This window comes from Lichtheimia ornata, assembly GCF_029851405.1.
Source record: "Lichtheimia ornata isolate CBS 291.66 chromosome Unknown scaffold00132, whole genome shotgun sequence".
Lineage (NCBI taxonomy): Eukaryota > Fungi > Mucoromycota > Mucoromycetes > Mucorales > Lichtheimiaceae > Lichtheimia > Lichtheimia ornata.
The window spans coordinates 20,397-40,878 of NW_026695451.1; the positions used below are offsets into that span (position 1 = coordinate 20,397).

General features: G+C 43.9%; 11 protein-coding genes across 11 annotated transcripts; 5 read left to right on the forward strand and 6 right to left on the reverse strand.

Moving 5' to 3' along the window:
* Positions 1–130: 130 nt before the first annotated feature.
* Positions 131–634, forward strand: O0I10_012515 (uncharacterized protein; the record flags this gene model as incomplete). Its single annotated transcript, XM_058492412.1, has 1 exon — positions 131–634. One exon carries the CDS (start codon positions 131–133, stop codon positions 632–634), a length of 504 nt encoding a protein of 167 aa, XP_058336821.1.
* Positions 635–1,004: 370 nt separating this feature from the next.
* Positions 1,005–2,567, reverse strand: O0I10_012516 (uncharacterized protein; the record flags this gene model as incomplete). The annotated part of the gene is made up of 1 exon (XM_058492413.1): positions 1,005–2,567. One exon carries the CDS (start codon positions 2,565–2,567, stop codon positions 1,005–1,007), a length of 1,563 nt encoding a protein of 520 aa, XP_058336822.1.
* Positions 2,568–2,639: 72 nt separating this feature from the next.
* O0I10_012517 (uncharacterized protein) lies at positions 2,640–3,008 on the reverse strand (the record flags this gene model as incomplete). Its single annotated transcript, XM_058492414.1, has 1 exon — positions 2,640–3,008. The coding sequence occupies one exon, from the start codon at positions 3,006–3,008 to the stop codon at positions 2,640–2,642; it is 369 nt and encodes a 122-aa protein (XP_058336823.1).
* Positions 3,009–3,149: 141 nt separating this feature from the next.
* Positions 3,150–5,579, reverse strand: O0I10_012518 (uncharacterized protein; the record flags this gene model as incomplete). The annotated part of the gene is made up of 3 exons (XM_058492415.1): positions 3,150–4,216; positions 4,304–4,874; positions 4,992–5,579. The coding sequence occupies 3 exons, from the start codon at positions 5,577–5,579 to the stop codon at positions 3,150–3,152; spliced, it is 2,226 nt and encodes a 741-aa protein (XP_058336824.1).
* A 511-nt stretch (positions 5,580–6,090) lies between these two features.
* On the reverse strand, positions 6,091–6,822 carry O0I10_012519 (uncharacterized protein; the record flags this gene model as incomplete). Its single annotated transcript, XM_058492416.1, has 1 exon — positions 6,091–6,822. One exon carries the CDS (start codon positions 6,820–6,822, stop codon positions 6,091–6,093), a length of 732 nt encoding a protein of 243 aa, XP_058336825.1.
* A 159-nt stretch (positions 6,823–6,981) lies between these two features.
* O0I10_012520 (uncharacterized protein) lies at positions 6,982–7,197 on the reverse strand (the record flags this gene model as incomplete). Its single annotated transcript, XM_058492417.1, has 1 exon — positions 6,982–7,197. The coding sequence occupies one exon, from the start codon at positions 7,195–7,197 to the stop codon at positions 6,982–6,984; it is 216 nt and encodes a 71-aa protein (XP_058336826.1).
* A 716-nt stretch (positions 7,198–7,913) lies between these two features.
* On the forward strand, positions 7,914–8,177 carry O0I10_012521 (uncharacterized protein; the record flags this gene model as incomplete). The annotated part of the gene is made up of 1 exon (XM_058492418.1): positions 7,914–8,177. The coding sequence occupies one exon, from the start codon at positions 7,914–7,916 to the stop codon at positions 8,175–8,177; it is 264 nt and encodes an 87-aa protein (XP_058336827.1).
* A 2,901-nt stretch (positions 8,178–11,078) lies between these two features.
* On the forward strand, positions 11,079–12,662 carry O0I10_012522 (uncharacterized protein; the record flags this gene model as incomplete). The annotated part of the gene is made up of 1 exon (XM_058492419.1): positions 11,079–12,662. The coding sequence occupies one exon, from the start codon at positions 11,079–11,081 to the stop codon at positions 12,660–12,662; it is 1,584 nt and encodes a 527-aa protein (XP_058336828.1).
* A 323-nt stretch (positions 12,663–12,985) lies between these two features.
* Positions 12,986–13,804, reverse strand: O0I10_012523 (uncharacterized protein; the record flags this gene model as incomplete). The annotated part of the gene is made up of 1 exon (XM_058492420.1): positions 12,986–13,804. The coding sequence occupies one exon, from the start codon at positions 13,802–13,804 to the stop codon at positions 12,986–12,988; it is 819 nt and encodes a 272-aa protein (XP_058336829.1).
* A 3,837-nt stretch (positions 13,805–17,641) lies between these two features.
* O0I10_012525 (uncharacterized protein) lies at positions 17,642–19,114 on the forward strand (the record flags this gene model as incomplete). Its single annotated transcript, XM_058492421.1, has 4 exons — positions 17,642–18,361; positions 18,456–18,802; positions 18,863–19,039; positions 19,108–19,114. 4 exons carry the CDS (start codon positions 17,642–17,644, stop codon positions 19,112–19,114), a joined length of 1,251 nt encoding a protein of 416 aa, XP_058336830.1.
* A 39-nt stretch (positions 19,115–19,153) lies between these two features.
* On the forward strand, positions 19,154–19,858 carry O0I10_012526 (uncharacterized protein; the record flags this gene model as incomplete). The annotated part of the gene is made up of 1 exon (XM_058492422.1): positions 19,154–19,858. The coding sequence occupies one exon, from the start codon at positions 19,154–19,156 to the stop codon at positions 19,856–19,858; it is 705 nt and encodes a 234-aa protein (XP_058336831.1).
* Between the last annotated feature and the right edge of the window lie 624 nt (positions 19,859–20,482).

Consider the following 20,482-nt stretch of genomic DNA (forward strand, 5'->3'; position numbering starts at 1 on the left):
ATCTTCAATCAATTTTTTCATCCTTATTCCTTCACTTATCTTTATCATCCTTGTGAATCAATCAGTCACGTACTCTTGTTAAACTTGTGTCCTTATCAATTGCAACTTGTTCACCACTGCCTCAAGTCATATGGAGTATCCCAAGTTTCTCGCCTTGTATTATTACCTTGACAGCAAACAATATCCACGCGAAGCAACTGAATCGGATAAAAGGCGTATTCGTGATCAAGCGCGCAAATACAAGGCATACCATGGGAGCATCTTTCGTAAGACTGGGGTTGAAGGTGAACTTGGTCCTGAATTACTACACGAAGGCAACGTTGACGAGCTGGTAGCCAAGGTCCATGCAGAAGGTCATTTCGGTTATCGCAACACATTGGCAAAGGTGAAGTTGCAATACACAGCACCCAAGTTATCATCCAAGGTCAAGGAGATTGTCAAAACCTGCCGCACTTGCCAACTTAGAAGGAAGAAGCCACATGCACGTACCACCTTTGCAAAACCCATACCTGTACCTAGCGGTCCTCACGATTATTTCGATTCGAGTTTTTGGTGTAATCGTGCGATTATTCAAAATGTGGGAATCGAATCGAATCGAATCGAAAAATCGAAAAATCGAATCGAGGCTTCATAGATGATCTGCTGGGTTACACAACATCCTGCCGATAGCTGCTGGGTAGTAGGTGGTCACGATGTCGCTCGGTAAACGATGGTTTATTTGTGTGATGTATGTATATCAAATGTAACGAGAAAGTCTTGAGAATGCGTGTATATTCAAAACGAATCTGTGACGTATATGAATATATGTAAAGATTGATAACAATAAAGATACGGTGAGACCGTTATATGATTGATGCCTTTATTCATGGAGATTATGGTGGTCTTTTATACTTTTCATAATGGTTGGCTTAAGAAAACATGTTCCTTTTTTGGATGTAGTCGTCCCCGATTTATCACTGGACACCACATTTGCCCCCTCCAGGCCTTGTAGCCGGTAGAGAAGCTTATTGTTTGCTTCGAGTCCTTGTGTTATATCGGTACCTCTTGTGCTTTCCATGTTTATTGTCTTGCGCTACACGCTTGGATCCTCTCTTCTTACGTTGTGCAAGGACTTGCTGTGGATCACTCCTAATCCTCTTCCAATACTTGGTGATTGTCATAGGATCGCCAAAGTTTTCTGGAGGTTCCCAGGTATCATCTTCTTCCGTATATCCCAGCCATCGGACACGGTATAGGAAGTTACCTTTATGCACCTTATGATCAACGATATTATCAAGCTCGTATATTTCATCGGCGGGAATATCCTCTAGGACCCGTACTAGCTTCAAATGTTCTGGTGCATAGTTTCGTGGTAGAACGCACCCCTCACAATCTTGTAAAACATAGGATGTTTCAGTTTTGTTTATGATCTTGTATGGTCCTTTGTAGGTTGGGTTGAATTTGCCTGTTGATTCAGGTTCCCTTGCCATGACAAAGTCACCGATCTTATACTCGACGATTTTATGAGTCTTGTTGAACCGTAATTCTTGTTGCTTGGTTACTGTTTTTACTCGTTCATGGATTGCCGGAAATACGATGTCTCTCATTTCATCGATACGTTTCTTGAGCATCTCTTCTGTCATTGGCTTAGCTTCTGCTTCATCTCGATAATCCTTGAAGTCATTTAATTTTCTTGCGAACATGAGAGTGAAAGGAGGTGTCTTGTGTCGTGACGTGACATTTGCATTCAATGCAAGTTGCACTGCCGGTACGTAATGATCCCATTCAAATGTGGCGCCGTTAAGCATCTTCTTGATGGATAGTGTGGCCTTTTGAACCCATCTTTCAGCAGTGCCATTGGCTTTGGGATGGTAAGGTACGACCAAACGGTGTTCAAACCCCGATGCTCGTGCAAAACGCTTCATCAAGTTATTGACAAATTCTTTGCCATTATCTGATTGAATTATGCGTGGTAAGCCGAAGTAACAAAATACCTGCACTAACGTCTTGACAATGGTTTCGGCCTCTTTATTGGGTATGGGACGTAGTATACAAAATCTTGTGCACATGTCCACCAATACCAAGAGGTTTTTATTGCCTGATGACGACGTTTCATAGTTTGCCAGATCTAAGGCCCAGTGATCACCTGGCATTTCCGCTGAAATAGTTCTCAATGGGTTGTAGCCTCTTTGAGCAATATTGAACTTTTGGCATGGTGGGCATGCCATCACGAAGTCAATAGCATCTTGCTTAAGGTTTGGCCAATGCATCCCATTGTTATGTATAGCTTGGACTATGGCGTTAGCACCTAGGTGTCCTAGCAGGTGTGCCTTATCCAATATGCTAGGCCTTTCATTTTCTGGTGGTGTCAAGGTATTTTCTTCGATCAATTGTGCGTCTCGGTTTACGTGAGATGGGTCTTTATTGCCATGATTTTGTATAGGCTCATTGTTCCCCATTGCCCCCTCCGAGTCGATTCCACTATGGAAAAGACGTGAGAGTGCATCACTCATACCGTTTAATTTGCCAGCAATGTGCACGATGTCAAATTGGTAGTTGTATAGGGTGGTGAACCAGTTACTCAGCATGGAATTCAATTCCTTTTGTTGGTGTAAGTAGGTTAGGGCCTTGTGATCGGTATACAGCGTGAAAGGATTGCCCTATAAATATTTGTGAAACTTCTTCAAGGCAAAGATGATGGCCAAAAGCTCCTTTTTGGTGATCATGTAATTGCGTTCGGACTTGGTGAGGGCCCTTGCCATGAAAGAAACGATGTGCTTCTTGTTGTCGTATTTTTGGTAGAGGACCGCTGCAATACCCACGTTGGAGGCATCAGTAGCCACATGGAAACGCTTGGACATGTTGGGGTAACTCAAGATTGGTGCATGGAGGAGTGCGTATTTAAGCTTCTCAAAGGCCTTCTGGTGTTTGGTGTTCCACTGTTGAGGTATATTGGTAGCATTGCGTAACTCATCCAAGGGTTTGGTTATGTCCGTCATGTATGGTATATGGTTGCGAAAATAATTCATGAAGCCAATGTAAGCTTGGATGTCTCTAGCAGTATGTGGCATAGGCCATGATTGGGCATTGACGACTTTACGCCGATCGGGCTTATGGCCATGTTGATCAATGCAAAAACCAAGTAAGTACACGCATCGCTGCATAAAGAATCATTTTTTGAGTTGCAGTATGAGGTTAGCCTCAGTGAGACGATCAATAACAATCGTAACGTGTTGTACATGGTCTCGCTTAGACTTGGAAAAGACAATGATATCATCAACAAAGGTGGTGACATATGGCAGGTCTCTGAATAGCTTGTCCATGACCCTTTGAAATTTGGATGAAATGGGCTTCAAACCAAAAGGGCAACCTTTAAACATGTAACGCATGCCGTCAGGTGCTGTAAAAGCAGTCTTATGACGGTCTTCCGGTTTTATGGGAAAACGATGAAACGCACTAGCCAAGTCGAGTGTGGTGTACACTTTGGAGCCAGCGAGTTGGTCAAAGATTTCCGTGATTAAAGGAATGCGATGCTTATCATCGGTAAGGTGCTCATTTATGAGTCGAGGATCTAAGCAAGGACGATGCCCTATCATTTTACCTTGTGAATCTTTTTTAGGGGCCAACGTTAAAGGGCTATTCCATCGGTTATCAGCATCCGCTGGTACCTCGGTTATGGTGCCCTCAGTCAACCATTTATTGATGGCTTCCTGCACAATAGGCCGTTGTTCGTAAGCAATAGTATATTGTCTACGATAGCAGACAACGTTTTCAGGGGTAGGGATGGAAATAACAGCCTCCGGAAAAGGACACAATGCATCCTTGGGGATTTGGCTATTCCTCTTTAAGCTAGGCTCTATGAGCTCCCTAAAAATTTCTTGCTCCTCTTTCGTTCCAGCAGGTGCTTCATTTGGGATTGGCTCATCATTCACTTCTTTTTCAATTTCTTCCTCCATCGCGTCTTTCCAAGTAAATGCCAATCCAGTATAGCCGATGCCTAAATCAGCAAAGAGATTTTTACCAATGCTAGCAACCTTTCCATTGGCGAGATTCATCACTTCCAACTGGCGCTTTATGTGACGACCGTTATACCAGATATCCAAAGGACGCGTAAGTCCAATACGACGCACTTGTTTATCAGCCGCTGCTAATTGAATAAATCCCTTTACATGTGAATACTTTATTTTATGCTTTTGACAGAACGAACTATCGACAGCCGAGAAATTGGCACCATCATCTAGTAGTGCGTGGATCCTTTGGCCCTCTATCGTTACAGGTATCAGCAACTCATCCTTAATGTCATGGCTTGTTATTGCCGACTTACAAGGTAGGGAATCATCAATGTCATCATGATCAACAATGGTGGCAGTTCTATTGACCTTCTTGGCTGGTGGCAGATCCGGGAGTGGAGCCAAGCCTTTGGCCTCTCTGAACTCATTGCAACGATGGTTGCTGTTCGCACGAGGGCGGCCACAAAAGTCACAAGGTTTTATATGCTTGAAATTCGTCTTGTCTTTAACTTGATGGATGGAGCGTGATGTACGCTTTGCGGGTTGCATTTCAACGTCTTCATCATCCCGTGGTCTCTTTTCAGCATCAGAGTCGTTCAATTGTAAACCAGCCAAGTATTCCACAATTGCTTCAAGTTTTTGTGTCTTCAGGTAATTTGGGCCAAACTTGACGTTGCATAGGTTTTGAGCTTGTGTTTTCGTGTCCAAGGAACAAAGCAAGATCACGATCATGACTTGATCAAATTGGTCAAACTCGGCTTCAATGCACCTTTGGTAGAATCGACGCACGTATGTCGCAATCTTTTCACCCTTCTTTTGCTTCATGTGTACGCATGCCTCCTTGCCTCGCAATTGCTGCTCAGGTGTGTCATATTTTTGTACAAGCTGGGTGCGAATTTCTTGTCATGTGCATTGTTCATCCTCATTCAAGATACCATCCAACCAGAGATTTTGTGCATCGTTCAGACACTTTGGCGCTAGACGGCTCCAATGCTTTTTTACATCAAGACCACATGATTTGAGCTCTTTTGTGAAAGCACGAAGAAACATCTCAGCAGACAAGTGAACGGCTTTATTAGGGTGCCATTTATCGGATCCAACGACTTGTAAAACTGGTAGGTCCTTAGGTACGTAATGGTCTTCTTTACTTGATCCTTCCATGGAGCGGCATGCCATGTTGTATTGCCTGTTACGCTGTTCAATTTCATCCCATGTGTAAAGCTCTAGGCGTGTTGGGTATCTTTTCTTGCAAATTCCACGGTACTTGTCAACGCGTTCTTGTGCAGCTGTAAGCTTCTCCAGCGCTGTCTCTTGATCCTCTTCACCTTTCTCTTGTACGGCAATGTTGAATTCTTGTTCCTTTATACAACAAGCACGTTTCAAATCCTCGACCGTATTGATGGCGAGTCTTTCCGGAGATAGTGGACTGGTTGCTCTAGCATCATGCGTATTTGCTTCAGCTTCATTGGCATCCTTATTATTGTCCGATTTTCTCCCATGGATCGACAGACGCTCCAACTCTTGGACCGGACTTCCACGTGAGTCATCTTCAGGTTGCGGGCTTCGTGAGTTCCTATCTTCTTCTGGCATCGCAGGTATTCACCGTAAAAAAATGTGACGTATATGAATATATGTAAAGATTGATAACAATAAAGATACGGTGAGACCGTTATATGATTGATGCCTTTATTCATGGAGATTATGGTGGTCTTTTATACTTTTCATAATGGTTGGCGTAACAAAACATGTTCCTTTTTTGGATGTAGTCGTTCCCGATTTATCACTGGACACCACAGAATCAACCTATCAATCTAATGTCTGAACTACGTATTTATACATCGGCTATAGAAAAAGTTTTAATCCAATGGCAGGTTGTTGACATGGGTTAGCGTTGATTGTGAGGTGAATAATGTGAGATGCTGGCTTACAAGTGGACATGTCTCATTTGGATGATTTGTCGGAGATGTGATAATGACCGATCTTAATCACTCGTTCACCACATCACCCTCCTCCAGGTTCACTATAACGCGAAGAAGTAGTATGTGTAAGTGAAAAAGGGGAGAAAAGAGAGAGTGTGAGAATGTGTGGGGAAATGTAACACTTATCGGAGGCGGAGTGATTTACGCACGGGTTGTTTCGGATTGCTGTTCCGTTGTCTTTTGCGTGAGCGGTTTTTGCGAGGTGCGTCATTTGACCCAGAACTCGTTTTGCCTTTTGCGTTTCTTTTTCTCTTTCTACGCGTGTTCTCAGGCTTTGGTTCAGGTTGTTCACCAAGTCTTTTCCAGTAATCGTGAATGGTGTGGACGTTTGTAAACGACGATTCGGGTTCCCAAGTGTCGTCCTCTTCACGATAGCCTTCCCATCTTACCAAGTATTTGTACTTGCCAGGAGCCACTCTCTCATGAGCGACAATGCGATCGACAACGTATATATCGTCACATGGCAAGTCGTAGTCTTGGGATATCAACTTCAGCTGCGATTGTGCGTAGTCTCTACCAAGAAGTTTGCCTCTGATGTTCTTCAACACATAACTACCACCTCGCGTCTTTCTGACAACTGTGAATGGACCGTCATGTGAAGTATCGAGCTTGCTTCTTTCGTTCTCTGGTACGATCACCACTACTTGGCTGTTGATATGGAAATGAACGATGTAATGCTTATCATTGAAGGCTTTGTTTCTTGCTTCTAGCATAGCCAACACCTTCTCGTTGATTGCTGGAAATACCACGTTCTCCATTGCTTCCAATCTCTCTTGCAACTCTTCTTCTGTCATTGCTCTCACATCTGTTTCGGTTCGATAATCACCGAAGGTATTCATCTTCCTTGCAAACATGAGGGAAAAGGTTGCAGAGTCATGCCTTTCTGATATCTTTCCATTGATAGCAAGTTGCGCACCTGGAACGAACAAGTCCCAGTCCTTGAGAGCACCTTTGATCAGTTTTCTCAAAGTCCTTACCGATGTTTGCACCCAACGTTCAGCTACGCCATTTGCTCATGGGTGATAAGGAGTTGCCAATCTATGGTCAAAGCCAGTTGCTTGTGCCAATTTCTCTACAAGCTGATTCACAAATTCAGTGCCATTGTCCGATTGCAAGTATCTCGGAAAGCCGTAGTCGCCAAACACTTGGATCAAGGTTTTGACAATAGTATCAGACTGCTTATTTGGCAGAGGTCTAAGTACGCAATATCTTGTGCATACATCAACCATGACTAATAAGTATGTATTGTTGTCATGTGTAGGCCTAAATGGTCCTGCCAATCGATTGCCCAGTGGTCTGCTGGTAGGAATGCGTGGATGGAACGCAATGGGTGATACCCTTTTTTCACAATGTTGGACATTTGGCATTCGTTGCATTGTTTTACAACTTCAACAGCATCTTTGTGGACATTTGGCCAATGGATACCGTCACTATGCAACGCCTTCACAATTGCAGCTGCACCTAAGTGACCGAAGAGGTGATACTTTATCAGTAAATCTTTGCGCTCTCCTTCTGGTGGTTCGATCATGTCATCGAAGTCATCGTCGACATCATTTGCCTTAGCAGCTCTTACGACAATGTCGTCGTTATCATCACCCCCCCTCCAGCTCTTTTGCCGTGGGAAAAAGGCGAGACAGCTGATCAGGCAAGATGTTATCCAAGCCTGGCAAATGCACGACATCAAACTTGTACTCGAGAATGTGATCCAACCAGCCGATGTCGTATTCTGGAGTCTGGGTTTGATAGGTAAAACCTAACCCAACCCAGATGACCCCTGTCAATGTTTATTTAGGAGCACAGACAGCACAAATAAAGATCTTTCTCCCTTTTTCGAGTCTCAAAGGATTTATCCTTGTTATCATTGCTATCAACGTTATCACGTTTTTCACATCAAATTCCACATTTTTTCCTTTGAATACTCTTCAACAACATCATCAACATCAACATGTCTGCTTCTGCTGCTTCGTCTCCTGCTGCCTCTCCTGCTGCTTCTCCTGCTGCTACTGCCAACAACAACAACAACAACCACGTGGGTGACAACAATGAAACCCCTGTCAACACTCCCACCAACAACAACAATGGCCCTGCCCCCATGGAGGGTGTTGAACCCACTGGTGGTTTGGCCTCCAAGCACGTTGACGCCCTTGTTCTCTCTCGACAATCGCTCAAGAAAAAAGAGAAGGAGTTGGAGAGCTTGATCATCAAGTAAATCCAACTTGAGACCACGGAACCAGTTCCCGAGGATGAGTTGGCAACCATCGTGAAGCGAATGGAGGCTTTGCACAAGGAGATTGAGAGGACTAGAAAGAACATTGCTATCCTCACTCCTAAGGATGCTGACACCACCACCAGCTCTCGTAAGCACATTACGATGAATCTTGTTCCACGTTTTGTGATCAAAGGAGTCAACGAGTCTCCTGAGGACAAGCATGTCTTTCCCAATGTTGATGCTTTTTTGCTCAGCATGAAGAAGCTGTTTCGTTCCCACAAATACAATTTTGACACTGAGTGGGATGAGGTGTTGCATTGTGCTTTCCCGGCCGACCTTGAAAAGTGGTATGCTGACACTTTAAGCGGTAAGAAACTCAATTGGAATGATGTTTGCCAGAGAGTTCGTGCACGTTTTGTGTCGCGTGACAACAAGGCACGCAAAGCAATGGAGGTGTTCAAGTGCGCTATGCGCGATGGCGAGACAACCCAACGTTACGGTACTCGTTACCAAAACTTGGTGATTGATGCCGGCTTGACCAATTGCGATGTGTTGGCCATGTTGTTCCTTTTATCTTTGCCTGAGGATATACAAGAAAGGGTGCTCATGTCGTTTTATGCTCGTCCTGGTAATGAGGATCGCTTGCCTGACAACCTTGAAGAGGTTATTAAGCTTGCTGATTCCATCACAATTACGAAGAAACGCACGCACAAAGACTCTGGCTCCAGTTTCTCGCATCATAAGAAGCATAAAGCTTCGAAGCAGGCTGGCAAGGACGGGTCTATTTTTTGTATCCATTGCGATGATGAAGGTGACCATGTCTCTGAGAGGTGTGACAAGTTGAAGAAGCCAATTGTAGGTGCGAAATGTCATTATGCACATCATTCCTACAAGCACGGTCACTCTTGCCATGCTTCAAAAGTGGAGAAGGCCAAACTTCGTGCTGAGGGCAAGATGCCACCACCAAGACGCCACAATTCTCGCCGTAATGAGAACAACGTGCAGGTAAATACCATGGTGCATGATTCAAATGACATGGATTTATCTGACGACTTCGTTCATCCGGCTGATTCAGCAATCAACAACAATGACTCCTTCTCGCCCATCCCATTGAATGAATTACAAGATGTGGATGAAATGCTCGCAAGGCAATCGTTAGGTAAGTTGTTGTTTGCTGCGCAATTGAATGACAATCCATATCTCATGAAAACACCCATCTTGGTACAGAATAAGCGACTCCTCGGCCTTGTCGATACTGGCGCAGAGATTTCTGTTATCAATAAAACATTGTGTGATGCCAACAATTGGTCGTATACACCTGTGGATGGGAAGATCATGTATGCTGGTAGGAATGATGTTGTCAAGCGTGTGGGCATTACAGAGCCTCTTCAGCTACAATACAACAACCGGCAATTTACACATCGATTTGAAGTTATGGATTTGGAACAATACAATCTTATTTTGGGCTTTGATATCCTTCCTAAATTGGGTATCTCTTTGCAAGGTGTGGCTGTCAAATGGGATGATCAGCAAGATGACGTGCAAGATCCTTCGGTGCACGATGCATACAAAAAGCTGGTTCCCAATGCTTCGCCTTTCGGCACACCTGATGAGCAAGCTCAATTCACACAGGCTATAAAGCCATTATTGGATGCTAACACGCGTATTCCTAAAAGGTCGTTCTGCAACATACCTGAATCTGTCATTCACTTGGATCTTACGCAGCAAGGTGTCACATCCTATCAACGACAATATACTTTGCCATATGCTTTACGTCCTGAGATCGATGCTACGATTCAAAAGTGGCTCGATGATGGTGTCATTGTGAGAGCTCGTATCAATTCCTCATGGAACAGCCCATTGACATTAGCTGACAAGAAGGACTCACATGGTAATAAAGTGGGTAAGCGTCTTTGTTTGGACCCACGACACATCAATCGTTATTTGAAGGATGATCGTTATCCGATTCCTACCATTAAGGAGATCTTCAATGACTTGGGTGGAGCGAAAGTTTTTACCACGCTTGATCTTACCAGTGCTTTTCATCGGTTTAAGATTGCAGAGGCTGACCGTCACATCACCACTTTTACGCACAAGGGACAACAATTTATGTTCCGTGGATGCCCATTCGGTTTGAAGCCTATCTCCTCCAAGTTTCAACGAGTCATGCATATTGTTTTTAACGACATGCCTTTTGTACGCACGTTTGTGGATGACATTATTATCTTTTCCAAAGATTTGTTTTCACACACCAAACACGTGCAATACGCGATCAAGGCTCTTACACAAGCCAACCTCATTTTGAACCCGGCAAAGTGTCATTTTGCACAACAATCGGTGTATCTACTTGGTTTTTGTGTCTCCGAGCATGGTATATCTCTTGATCCAAGAAAGGTAGTAAATGCTATTGATTGGCCCCAACCTCGTACTGGTAAGGATATCCAGCGGTTCATGGGCTTTGTGAATTACTTCAGTGACCATATTCCTCATATGGCCGAGATCTCTGCACCACTCAACAGGCTACGCAATGCCGGTTTACTTAAGGATTTGTGGACTGAGGAGCAAACGAAAGCATTGAACGCTCTTAAGCAAGCCTTAGCAAAGAATGTACTTTTACATTTCCCTGACTTTGATCAACCCTTTTATGTGGCCACGGATGCATCGAATTATGGCATTGGCGCTGTGTTGTTTCAAAAGATAAAGGGCAAGAATTGCTATGTCTCTTTTATGGCACGTGCTTTGAACCCCAGTGAGCGTAAATACTCCACCACTAAACGTGAACTCTTGGGTATGGTATACGCCCTTCAAAAGTTCCACCCTTTTCTTTGGCTACGCCCATTCACACTTTATACGGACCACAAGGCTCTCACTTATTTGTTCACCCAAAAGCTTGCCAACCCCATGATGCTCAATTGGTTTGATATCTTGTTGAAATACACTGTCGACGTGATCCATATCCCGGGTATTGAGAACGTGTTGCCAGATGATCTCTCACGTTTGTTCACTCCCGATGAACTCTTGGAGGGGGATAATCAACCATCAAATGCAATCAAAATGGGTACGATAAAATCGAGCAAAGATAGACTTGTATTCCAAATACGAATAATTGACAAACAGCCTAGCGATGTGGTTACTCCACCTGATGATCACCGCATGGATGAACTTGAACGTGCACACTTGATTATTGGTCACGGAGGTGGTGAACATTTAGTACGTTACTTACGACGTGATGGCTTGGCATGGACCAACATGCTACAAGATGCAGTAAAGTTGGTAAGCAAATGTCCACAATGCCAGAAGATTAACATAGCCAAGAGAGGCTACAATCCTCTACGTCCCATATACGCCTACTTGCCTGGTGACCATTGGGCTATTGACTTGGCAACCTTCAATCGTTCCTCGTTAACGGGTAACAACTTCTTGATGGTACTGGTTGACGTATGCACACGCTTTTGTATCCTACGTGCGTTACCTGACAAATCCTCGGATACGCTGGTCAAAGCTCTTGTGCAAATCTTTTGTGATTTTGGCATACCCCGTATTCTCCAATCTGATAATGGTGGCGAGTTCAAGAACGCATTCATGAGGAAGTTAGCAAGAAGTCTAGGCTTTCATCAGCGTTTTACTACACCTTATCATCCTAGTGCCAACGGCATAGCTGAGAGATGGGTCCAAACTGCACAAGACGTCATCCGCAAGAAGATCGAAGGTGCTGGTAGAGACTGGGACTATTACGTGCCTAGCACACAGCTTGAGTTGAACATGCGAGTATCCAAACGGTTGAATACACCTCCCTTTACGCTTATGTTCGCACGCAACATGAACGAGTTTCGTGACTATCGTGGCGACAAGATCGAGACGGCAAAACCAATGTCGGAAGAAGCGTTGAAAGAAAGGATAGAGCACATGCAAAACATTGTGTTTCCGGCATTGAAGGAGAAAGTGGAAGTTTACAACCAAGCGATGAAAGAGAAGTTTGACGCAACTCATAAAATCATTGATTTTCCTGAAAAAAGCCACGTCATGGTAAGAGTGCAATCACGAGGTAGTAAGTTGGCGCCTGCTTATGAAGGTCCTTACACCGTGTTACGTAAGACACAAGGTGGCACCTATGTGCTGCAGGATGAAACGGGTGCTTTGATGTCACGCAATTATGTACCTTCAGAGCTCAAGCTTATCTCCCAGGATGATGTCGTTCCTATCGATGAGTTATATGAGGTGGAAGCAATTCTCAATCATCGAGGACAACCTGGTAAGCGTCAATACCTTGTAAGATGGAAAGGATACGGGGAAGACGAGGATTCATGGCTCGACCCGGATGCATTCACAGATCCTGATTTCATTTTACAATATTGGAAAAGACGCAATGAGCAAGAAGAGGATGCACCAGCTACACTCATCCCCAAGAAACGTGTACCAAAACGTAAGTTGCACAATCCTCAACCTAAACGACGCAGCAAACGCGTTAAGCGTTCGTCGGCATAAATCATGTCTATCACCGTGCTGGCAAGGTCTTTTCCCTATAGTTTTTCCCACTGGGTTTTTTTGAATGGGTTTTTATGACGGCGCTACTGATGCACACAAGCTGTTTATCTTTTATATGCTCTCGCATACGTTCACTCTGGTGGGGGGCAATGTGGTATTCTGGAGTCTGGGTTTGATAGGTAAAACCTAACCCAACCCAGATGACCCCTGTCAATGTTTATTTAGGAGCACAGACAGCACAAATAAAGATCTTTCTCCCTTTTTCGAGTCTCAAAGGATTTATCCTTGTTATCATTGCTATCAACGTTATCACGTTTTTCACATCAAATTCCACAGCCGATCATCATTGCATTAGCAACTCTTTGGGTGTGCAAATAGGTAAGTGCTCTGTGATCCGTATAGAGGGTAAAGTGGTTGCCCCACAGGTAGGTGTGGAATTTTTCCAATGCGTATACCACTGCAAGCAATTCTCGTTTCGTAGTTGAATAGTTACGTTCAGATTTCGACAGTGCACGAGCCATGAAAGAAATGTGTCGAGTTTCACCATCAATAACCTGATACAACACCGCACCGATACCCACATTCGAGGCGTCAGTGGCCATCGAGAAAGGATACGCCATATTGGGATAGCGTAGAATCGGGGTGTTCGTCAAGATCTTTTGTATAGCAATAAAAGCATCAGCGTGCTCATCTGTCCATTCATCATCGAGCTTGTCGACGTTGCGTAATTCATCCAAAGGAGCAGTTAATGTGGATATTTTGGGAACGTGCTCTCTAAAGTAGTTCACTACACCCATGAATCGCTGAATATCCTTGCCTGTTTTTGGGATAGGCCAACTTTGGATGTTGGTTAATTTGCGTGGATCCAACGTACAGCCGGCTTCAGACACACAAAAACCTAACAGGGACACTGCCTTTTGGGCAAAGTGGCATTTATCAGCATTCAAAATCAGGTTGACTTTCGTCAGAGCCTTGATAGCGCGAGCAACATGTTCTATGTGCTCTTCCATGGTAGCAGAGAAGATGACAATATCGTCAACAAAGCACAACACAAAATCTGACATGGGCTTGAAAACAATGTCCATAACCCCTTGGAATTTGGAGGAAATGGGTTTTAACCCGAAAGGACAGCCTCTAAACATGTATTGCTGTTTCTTGACCGTAAAGGTCGTTTTATGCCTATCATCTGGATGGATCTTATCGATGAAAAGCACTCTTTAAATCCAAAGTCGTAAAGACCGAAGCACCATTCAAGCCGTGAAAGATGTCACGAATGAGATGCAATGGATGCCTATCATCGGCGATCAAACAATTAATGTGGCGTGGATCAAGGCAAGGTCTCTTGCCTGTATGATTGCCATATGCATCTTTCTTAGGTGCAAAGGTCAAAGGAGAGTTCCATGAAGAGTTAATGGTTGCTGGTTCAACAGTGCCATCCTCTAGCCATTGATCAATCGTTTCTTGCAACACGGGCTCGAGTGCAATAGGAATTGGATATTGTCGTTTGTATACAGGTGGATGATCACCTGTATCCAAGGTAATTACCGATTCCGGCAAAGTACAAAACGACGTTTTTGGAATTCTTTTGTTATCTAAAATGAGTGGATCAATCTTTTTAAAGAGAGCATCCCTCTGCTCATTTGTGCCTGCTGGTGAGTTGTTAGGTTCATAAGGCTCGGGATCGATGACAGTGCTATCCATAGCACTAGGAGCAACCATATTAGGCCACGCATATTAGGCCACGCACTTGTTAACCCGGTAAAGCCAATTCCCATCTTAGACAAAATGTCCATACCCAAATATACAGGGATCTCTGGGTCTGGTAATTCCATGACCTCGAACGAATGAGAAAATTCTTTATCAGAGTACTCGACATTCACATCTTTAATGGAGCCTGTTCTAGGCACTGTCAAGCCATCTGCTGCTAAATGGATTGAACCATCGGTAGGAGTAATCTCAAGGTTATTGGTGACAACAAGATTTTTATTGACGAGGGAATGTGTGCATCCCGTATCGAGCAAAGCCATGATCTCTAGATTCTGTATCATGATAGGGATTAAAAGGCATTCGTCAGTCTTTTCCTTTTGCGTTGCTCTAACCCAAATGTCATTCTTACATTGTTTCCTAGAGCTGCCCATAAGCTCGTCGACATCGATTTCGTTGTGCTCTTTGCCCAAATACTTGAGAGCGGCAAATCTTGCCATAACCTTCTTGTGCTGCTGCTTAGCCTCAGCATCCTTCTTGGCGTTGTATTCAAGCATAGGTGTACACGAGTGACCTTTGAAGTAAGGAACTTCGTGGCAGAAGTCGCAAAGTCTAGCTCGTTTGGGCTGTTGCTGAACACCATGCTTGGAGTTGGCGAGTTTCACCACCGAAAAACAATGGTCAGTGTCATGATCGCCTTGCTTGTGGATTCGACAATAAAGAGCCTTTTGTTTGCCCTTGTCCTTTCCTTTGCCTTTGCCCTTTTTAGCATTGGCCTTCTTGTTACCCTTACTCTTGTTGTTGCGTTTGCGCTTGCGAGTGGGTTCTTCATCATCAGAATTGTCGCTGCCAGATTCACTGTATGAGTGATCATCATCAACATCATTCTCTACCTCAGCCCAAGGTTTGCTCTGATCCGAAGCTCTTGACATTTTGTTGGCATCTTCTACAGTACCAGCAAGCTTGACCATCTCACTCATTGAAGGTAAACGGTCGTGGCCCTCATGAAACTTCATGACAACATCCCAAATGGGCTTACGGAATTGATCCGCAACGTTGCACACAAAATCCATTAGCAAGGACTTGTCATCCGAAATATGATGCCGTTGGGCATATTGGTTGATGGCCAAAGCGAATTGGCGCAAAGACAGCTTGGTCTTCTTCTGTTGCATAAATCTGATATGCATCAAATGGTACAATTCAGCGTACGGGCTGGATAAATCGGTTCTGAGTTCCACCTTGAAACCCTCGTACGTATTATCCTTGGCACGCTTGATGATGGATGCCAACCAAGACCTCTTCCCGGGAGCACAAGTAAAGAAAATACACTGTTCCCAGTGATCTTCCCTGGGTACCTCATTGACATGAAGGTACGTCTCGAAGTCCTCGAAAAAATCATCGACAGAGGCGTACAACGGATGACGCTTGTCATGGCGGTCTCTCTTTTTGGTTTCACCTTGAATCTGCAAAGGTGGCACATCCTTCTTGAACGTAGGCAAGTGAACGATATCTTTCAAAGCCTTCTTGCCTTGAGACTTGCCCTTGCATGACGAAGGACCAACTCCATCATCTTCAAGAAAATGCTGCTTCTTCAGCAACCATCTCTCTTTCTGCTTAGACAACTCGTCGAAAGACTTATCATCACCAGCAGCAATAGCGGCCTTCACCTGTCGGTCGCACTTATCAGCTTCTTGCTGACAATAAGAACGCACAACATAGTTAGGCGTGTTTGGGCCAATCTTGCCCGAAGAAATTTCTGAACCAAGAGGCTCATACTCTTTTGCACGATCTTCCATGACCATGTCTTCGTCCGATTCTGATTCAGCATACTGTTTTAAGCTATCCTCATCATCGTCCTTGCTCTTCTCCTTATCTTTAGGATCAGAGTCGACTTCCATGGCGTCAGCATTTCCATCATCAAGACCCTTAACGACTTCTTCACCGCGCTTAGGAGTGTCATTGGCTTTGCTACCTTTGGTGGTAAACTCGCCTTCAGACTTCTTAGTTGTTTGTTTTTGGATAGGATTGGGTGACATGTTTGTTGTTTGTTCATAGGTGTTTGTTTGCAAAATTCAAAGAATAAAATGTGATGTATGTATATCAAATGTAACGAGAAAGTCTTTGAGAATGTGTGTATATTCAAAAAGAATCAACCTATCAATCTAATGTCTGAACTACGTATTTATACATCGGCTATAGAAAAAGTTTTAATCCAATGGCAGGTTGTTGACATGGATTAGCGTTGATTGAGAGGTGAATAATGTGAGATGCTGGCTTACAAGTGGACATGTCTCATTTGGATGATTTGTCTGAGATGTGATAATGACCGATCTTAATCACTGGTTCACCACAATTTGTCACGTGTAGCCATGGCAACTGTGGGTTATGAGGATTGTTGAGCCTTGGTAGTGTCTATCTCTCATTAAACGAGTGTAAATAAAGTAGCATTCATGTCTTCATGTCCACGCTGCAATTGCATTCGCGCAATGCATGAGGCATGAGGCCTCATTGGCAACCTGACATAGGGCCATGGGCATCTCATTACTTCCACATGGAGCACTCAATGGAGCAGGGTTGCGTGTGGATTTGGCGAGTTTATGTTTACGGGAAATGCTTTTGTTGCTTACATATTAACATGTGGATACCCATTCAATGCGAGGCTCCCATCACCCTCGCTTTGCATGCTGGTTGCTGAACGTGGGTGCCTATTTACTATCAGCATTAACAGTTTCCCACCGTAATTCGTCACACGCACAAAGACAGGTGACTGCATGAATGCACCAAGGACGATATTCATTGTGCATTTCGCATTTCCCACCATAATCAGTCATAAGGGCGATTGCAGGTGACTGGAGGCCTTTGTCACATATGTGGTCACTCCGCTTCGACATGCATGATTACAATCATACGCATGATGTACATACCGTAATCGGTAATTGAACGATTTCCATCCTGATTATGCCCCTAGGATGCTTTAGAGATACTGTCACTATTATGCCTATTTGTTCATGTTTAATCATCCTGTATCAGAGGTGTGGGAGAATAGCGATGTTTTGTAAAGATATAAAAGGGTACTCAATTGCTCCTGTTGGAGACCAGAGATTATCCTCCATTCCACTTTTCAACTGATATTTTTCCCTTGCAACTCGTTTGTTTATTCCCAATGGTTTATGGCAGCTCTTCACGAAACCCCCTTGGTGCAATCTATGAGGGCGTAAGTTGACAATGATTATCATTGTCGCGTTGTTGGTGAATCTTAAGCTTTAACTAATGGAATGCGATATGATTCACGGACTCCTGAATGTAATGAACAAGCTCGTGTACCTCCTGCCAGAAGTCCTACCAATGCATCTATGTCCACTTTGTCGTTTACATCTGACGATTCAACAAGAATGAGTTATTCCATGGATGATCGAAATGGCAGCGAAATGGAATTTTCGATCTCGGGTTCAATGGATGCACCTACGTATCGTGATAATGATGGTGCTCAGGATGGTGATGGCCCACAAGCACCTGGTATGCAAAATGCTATGCAACAAGAGGATGATGCCAATACCAATGACCAGGCCAGTACCAGTGAAGAAGGACGCAGCTGGATTTTCGCCTACAAGTATGGTGAACGATACATGACTGAACAAGGCAAGGAGCGTATCCGTTGCAAAGTTGGCAATTGTACCAAGACGTATTCAAGTATCAAGAAAACTACAACAACATTTATCACGCACCTTCGCAACTCGCATGGCATTACCGAGTTCACTGGGCCTCATGCACACGATAAGAAACGAGGAGGCCCACTTGATTCATTTCTGGCAAAGCGTACCAGAACATTCGACCAAAATGAATTCAACCAGCAATTCATCAAGTTCCTTGTGTCCGGCAAACTGCCATTTACCACGTCTGAAAATAAGCACCTTCAACGATTGTTGGAGATGGCGCAAAAGGCACCAACAATGGCTGCTATCAAACTTCCAAACGCTGATACATTTGCAAGGAAGGTATGTTAGATACATATAGAATAAGGCGCTAGGGAATGCAACGTACCAGTTATACTTATATACTGATATTGTTTTGATGTATCTTATCTTTTAGACCACTGTGGAGTACCATGCATGCTATGATCGGCTTAGGACCATGTTACATGATTTGCCTGCCATTTCATGCACCTTGGATTGCTGGACCAGCCCATTCAATCAGGCTTTTCTTGGAGTGACAGGCTACTGGATATGTGAGAAGACATGGACCATGCAAGAAGTCATGTTGGGATTTGAACCTCTTGATGGGCCACATACAAGTGAGAACCTTGCAAGCGCTTTTACCACTTTGTTGGATAACCTTGGTCTTGGTGCAAAGTTGTTCACAATAACCACCGACAATGCATCGAACATGGAGAAGATGGCTGACCTGCTTGAAGCACATTCATTACAAGACAATGCATGGTATGTTGCAATGTGGTATTCGTTACAAGCTATGGGCTATGATGCTTACATGTAGTATAGGTCTTTCATGGCAACTCGACGTATCCCATGTGTTGGCCATGTCATCAATCTTGCAGTACAAGAGATAATCAAGAATGGGTTTTCTTCAGAGGCACCAGAAGATATTATGGATGTGGATAATGATCTGTGTGATACCACTACCCTTGCCAAGCTGAGAAAAGGCATATTGAAGATCAGGTAAGCTCGTTAATGATTACAACGTATGTGGTATGTGCGCATTCTCATCAACATGTATGGAAAAATAGATCATGACCACAACGATCAGCCACTTTTGAACGCAAACGTATCGCAATGGAATGCCCTCCTCTCAAGTTAACATTGGATGTTCGCACGCGTTGGAATTCCACCTATGATATGCTTAATCGTGCACTCAAACTCAAAGAAGCATACATGGCTATGACAGCAAATGGTGACCTTAAGGATTTTGCATTGGAAGGTGATGAATGGGATCGCGTGGAGCATATGTGCAAGCTCCTGGAACCCTTTGATCATGCCACAAGGATGCTATCAGCAAGCACGTCTCATACCACGGTCAACATGACGATCCTTAGCTACAATCGGTTAATTGATAAACTCGAGGACTTGGCTGATACCGTCGAGAACCCCACATGTCCACAAGATCTACGAGATGCTGCAAAGGCTGGACGTGAAAAGTTGCTGCCATATTATGGAAGGACCGATGACACAGAAGTATACGCTGTGGCAACTGCAATGGATCCACGGATGAGGTTTGATTGGTGGACACGTTCGAGATGGGAAAAAAGCATAAAGGACAAGGCCGAGAAATCCGTTTGCGATACGTGGAGCAAGTTTTCAGGAATGGTGCCTGTTGCACCTGAGATCAGTGAACAAAGCCAAGCCTTGCATGAATTATTTCTATTGGAGCCAACCAATGACGAATTGAAGGAATATGTTGCTGAACGATCATTGCCACCAATGGTGACCAAGGATAAACCTCAAGAGCTACTATTTTGGGAATCAGCAGCTACGCGTTGACCAAGTTTGTCTCGTATGGCTGCACGTTATCTTGCAATCCCAGCTACATGAACCCCATCGGAACGTTGTTTCTCAGCAACTAGATTAATGCTTCCTCACACACGCAATAGGCTTGCTCCAGATACTATTAAGCAGCTGATGCTGTTAGGATGATGGCTGAAATGCGCACGAATAAAGTGATAGATGATGATAGTGACAAGAGACGAGAGAATACAGTGAGACTCAATAATGGGTTGAATTCTTTATTTCAATTGATTGAGTGCGCTTATTTATAGCTTTGATGGATGATGGCGTAAGGGATTGATATTTGGGTTGTTGTTGATGTGGCTTACTGATTCAGGATATGGATGAGTTGGCATACGCAGTGATGATGGGACCCGTGCGTGAGTGGCACAAATGGTTGATTTGTGTAAGTGGAGCTCTGTAACTATTTACACTCAACCTTCCGACGCTGATAGATCATGCCATAGCAAAGTTAGAAAGATCAAACCAAACATGGAGGACGTTGAGATGTCTGCAAGTGACGTGCAAATATTAAGGTTACACATGCGTGCTTTTCTGGGAAATAAATTAGCATGAAAGTTAGTTGATTTTAGTGAAAAATAATCTTCAACTTTAACAGCT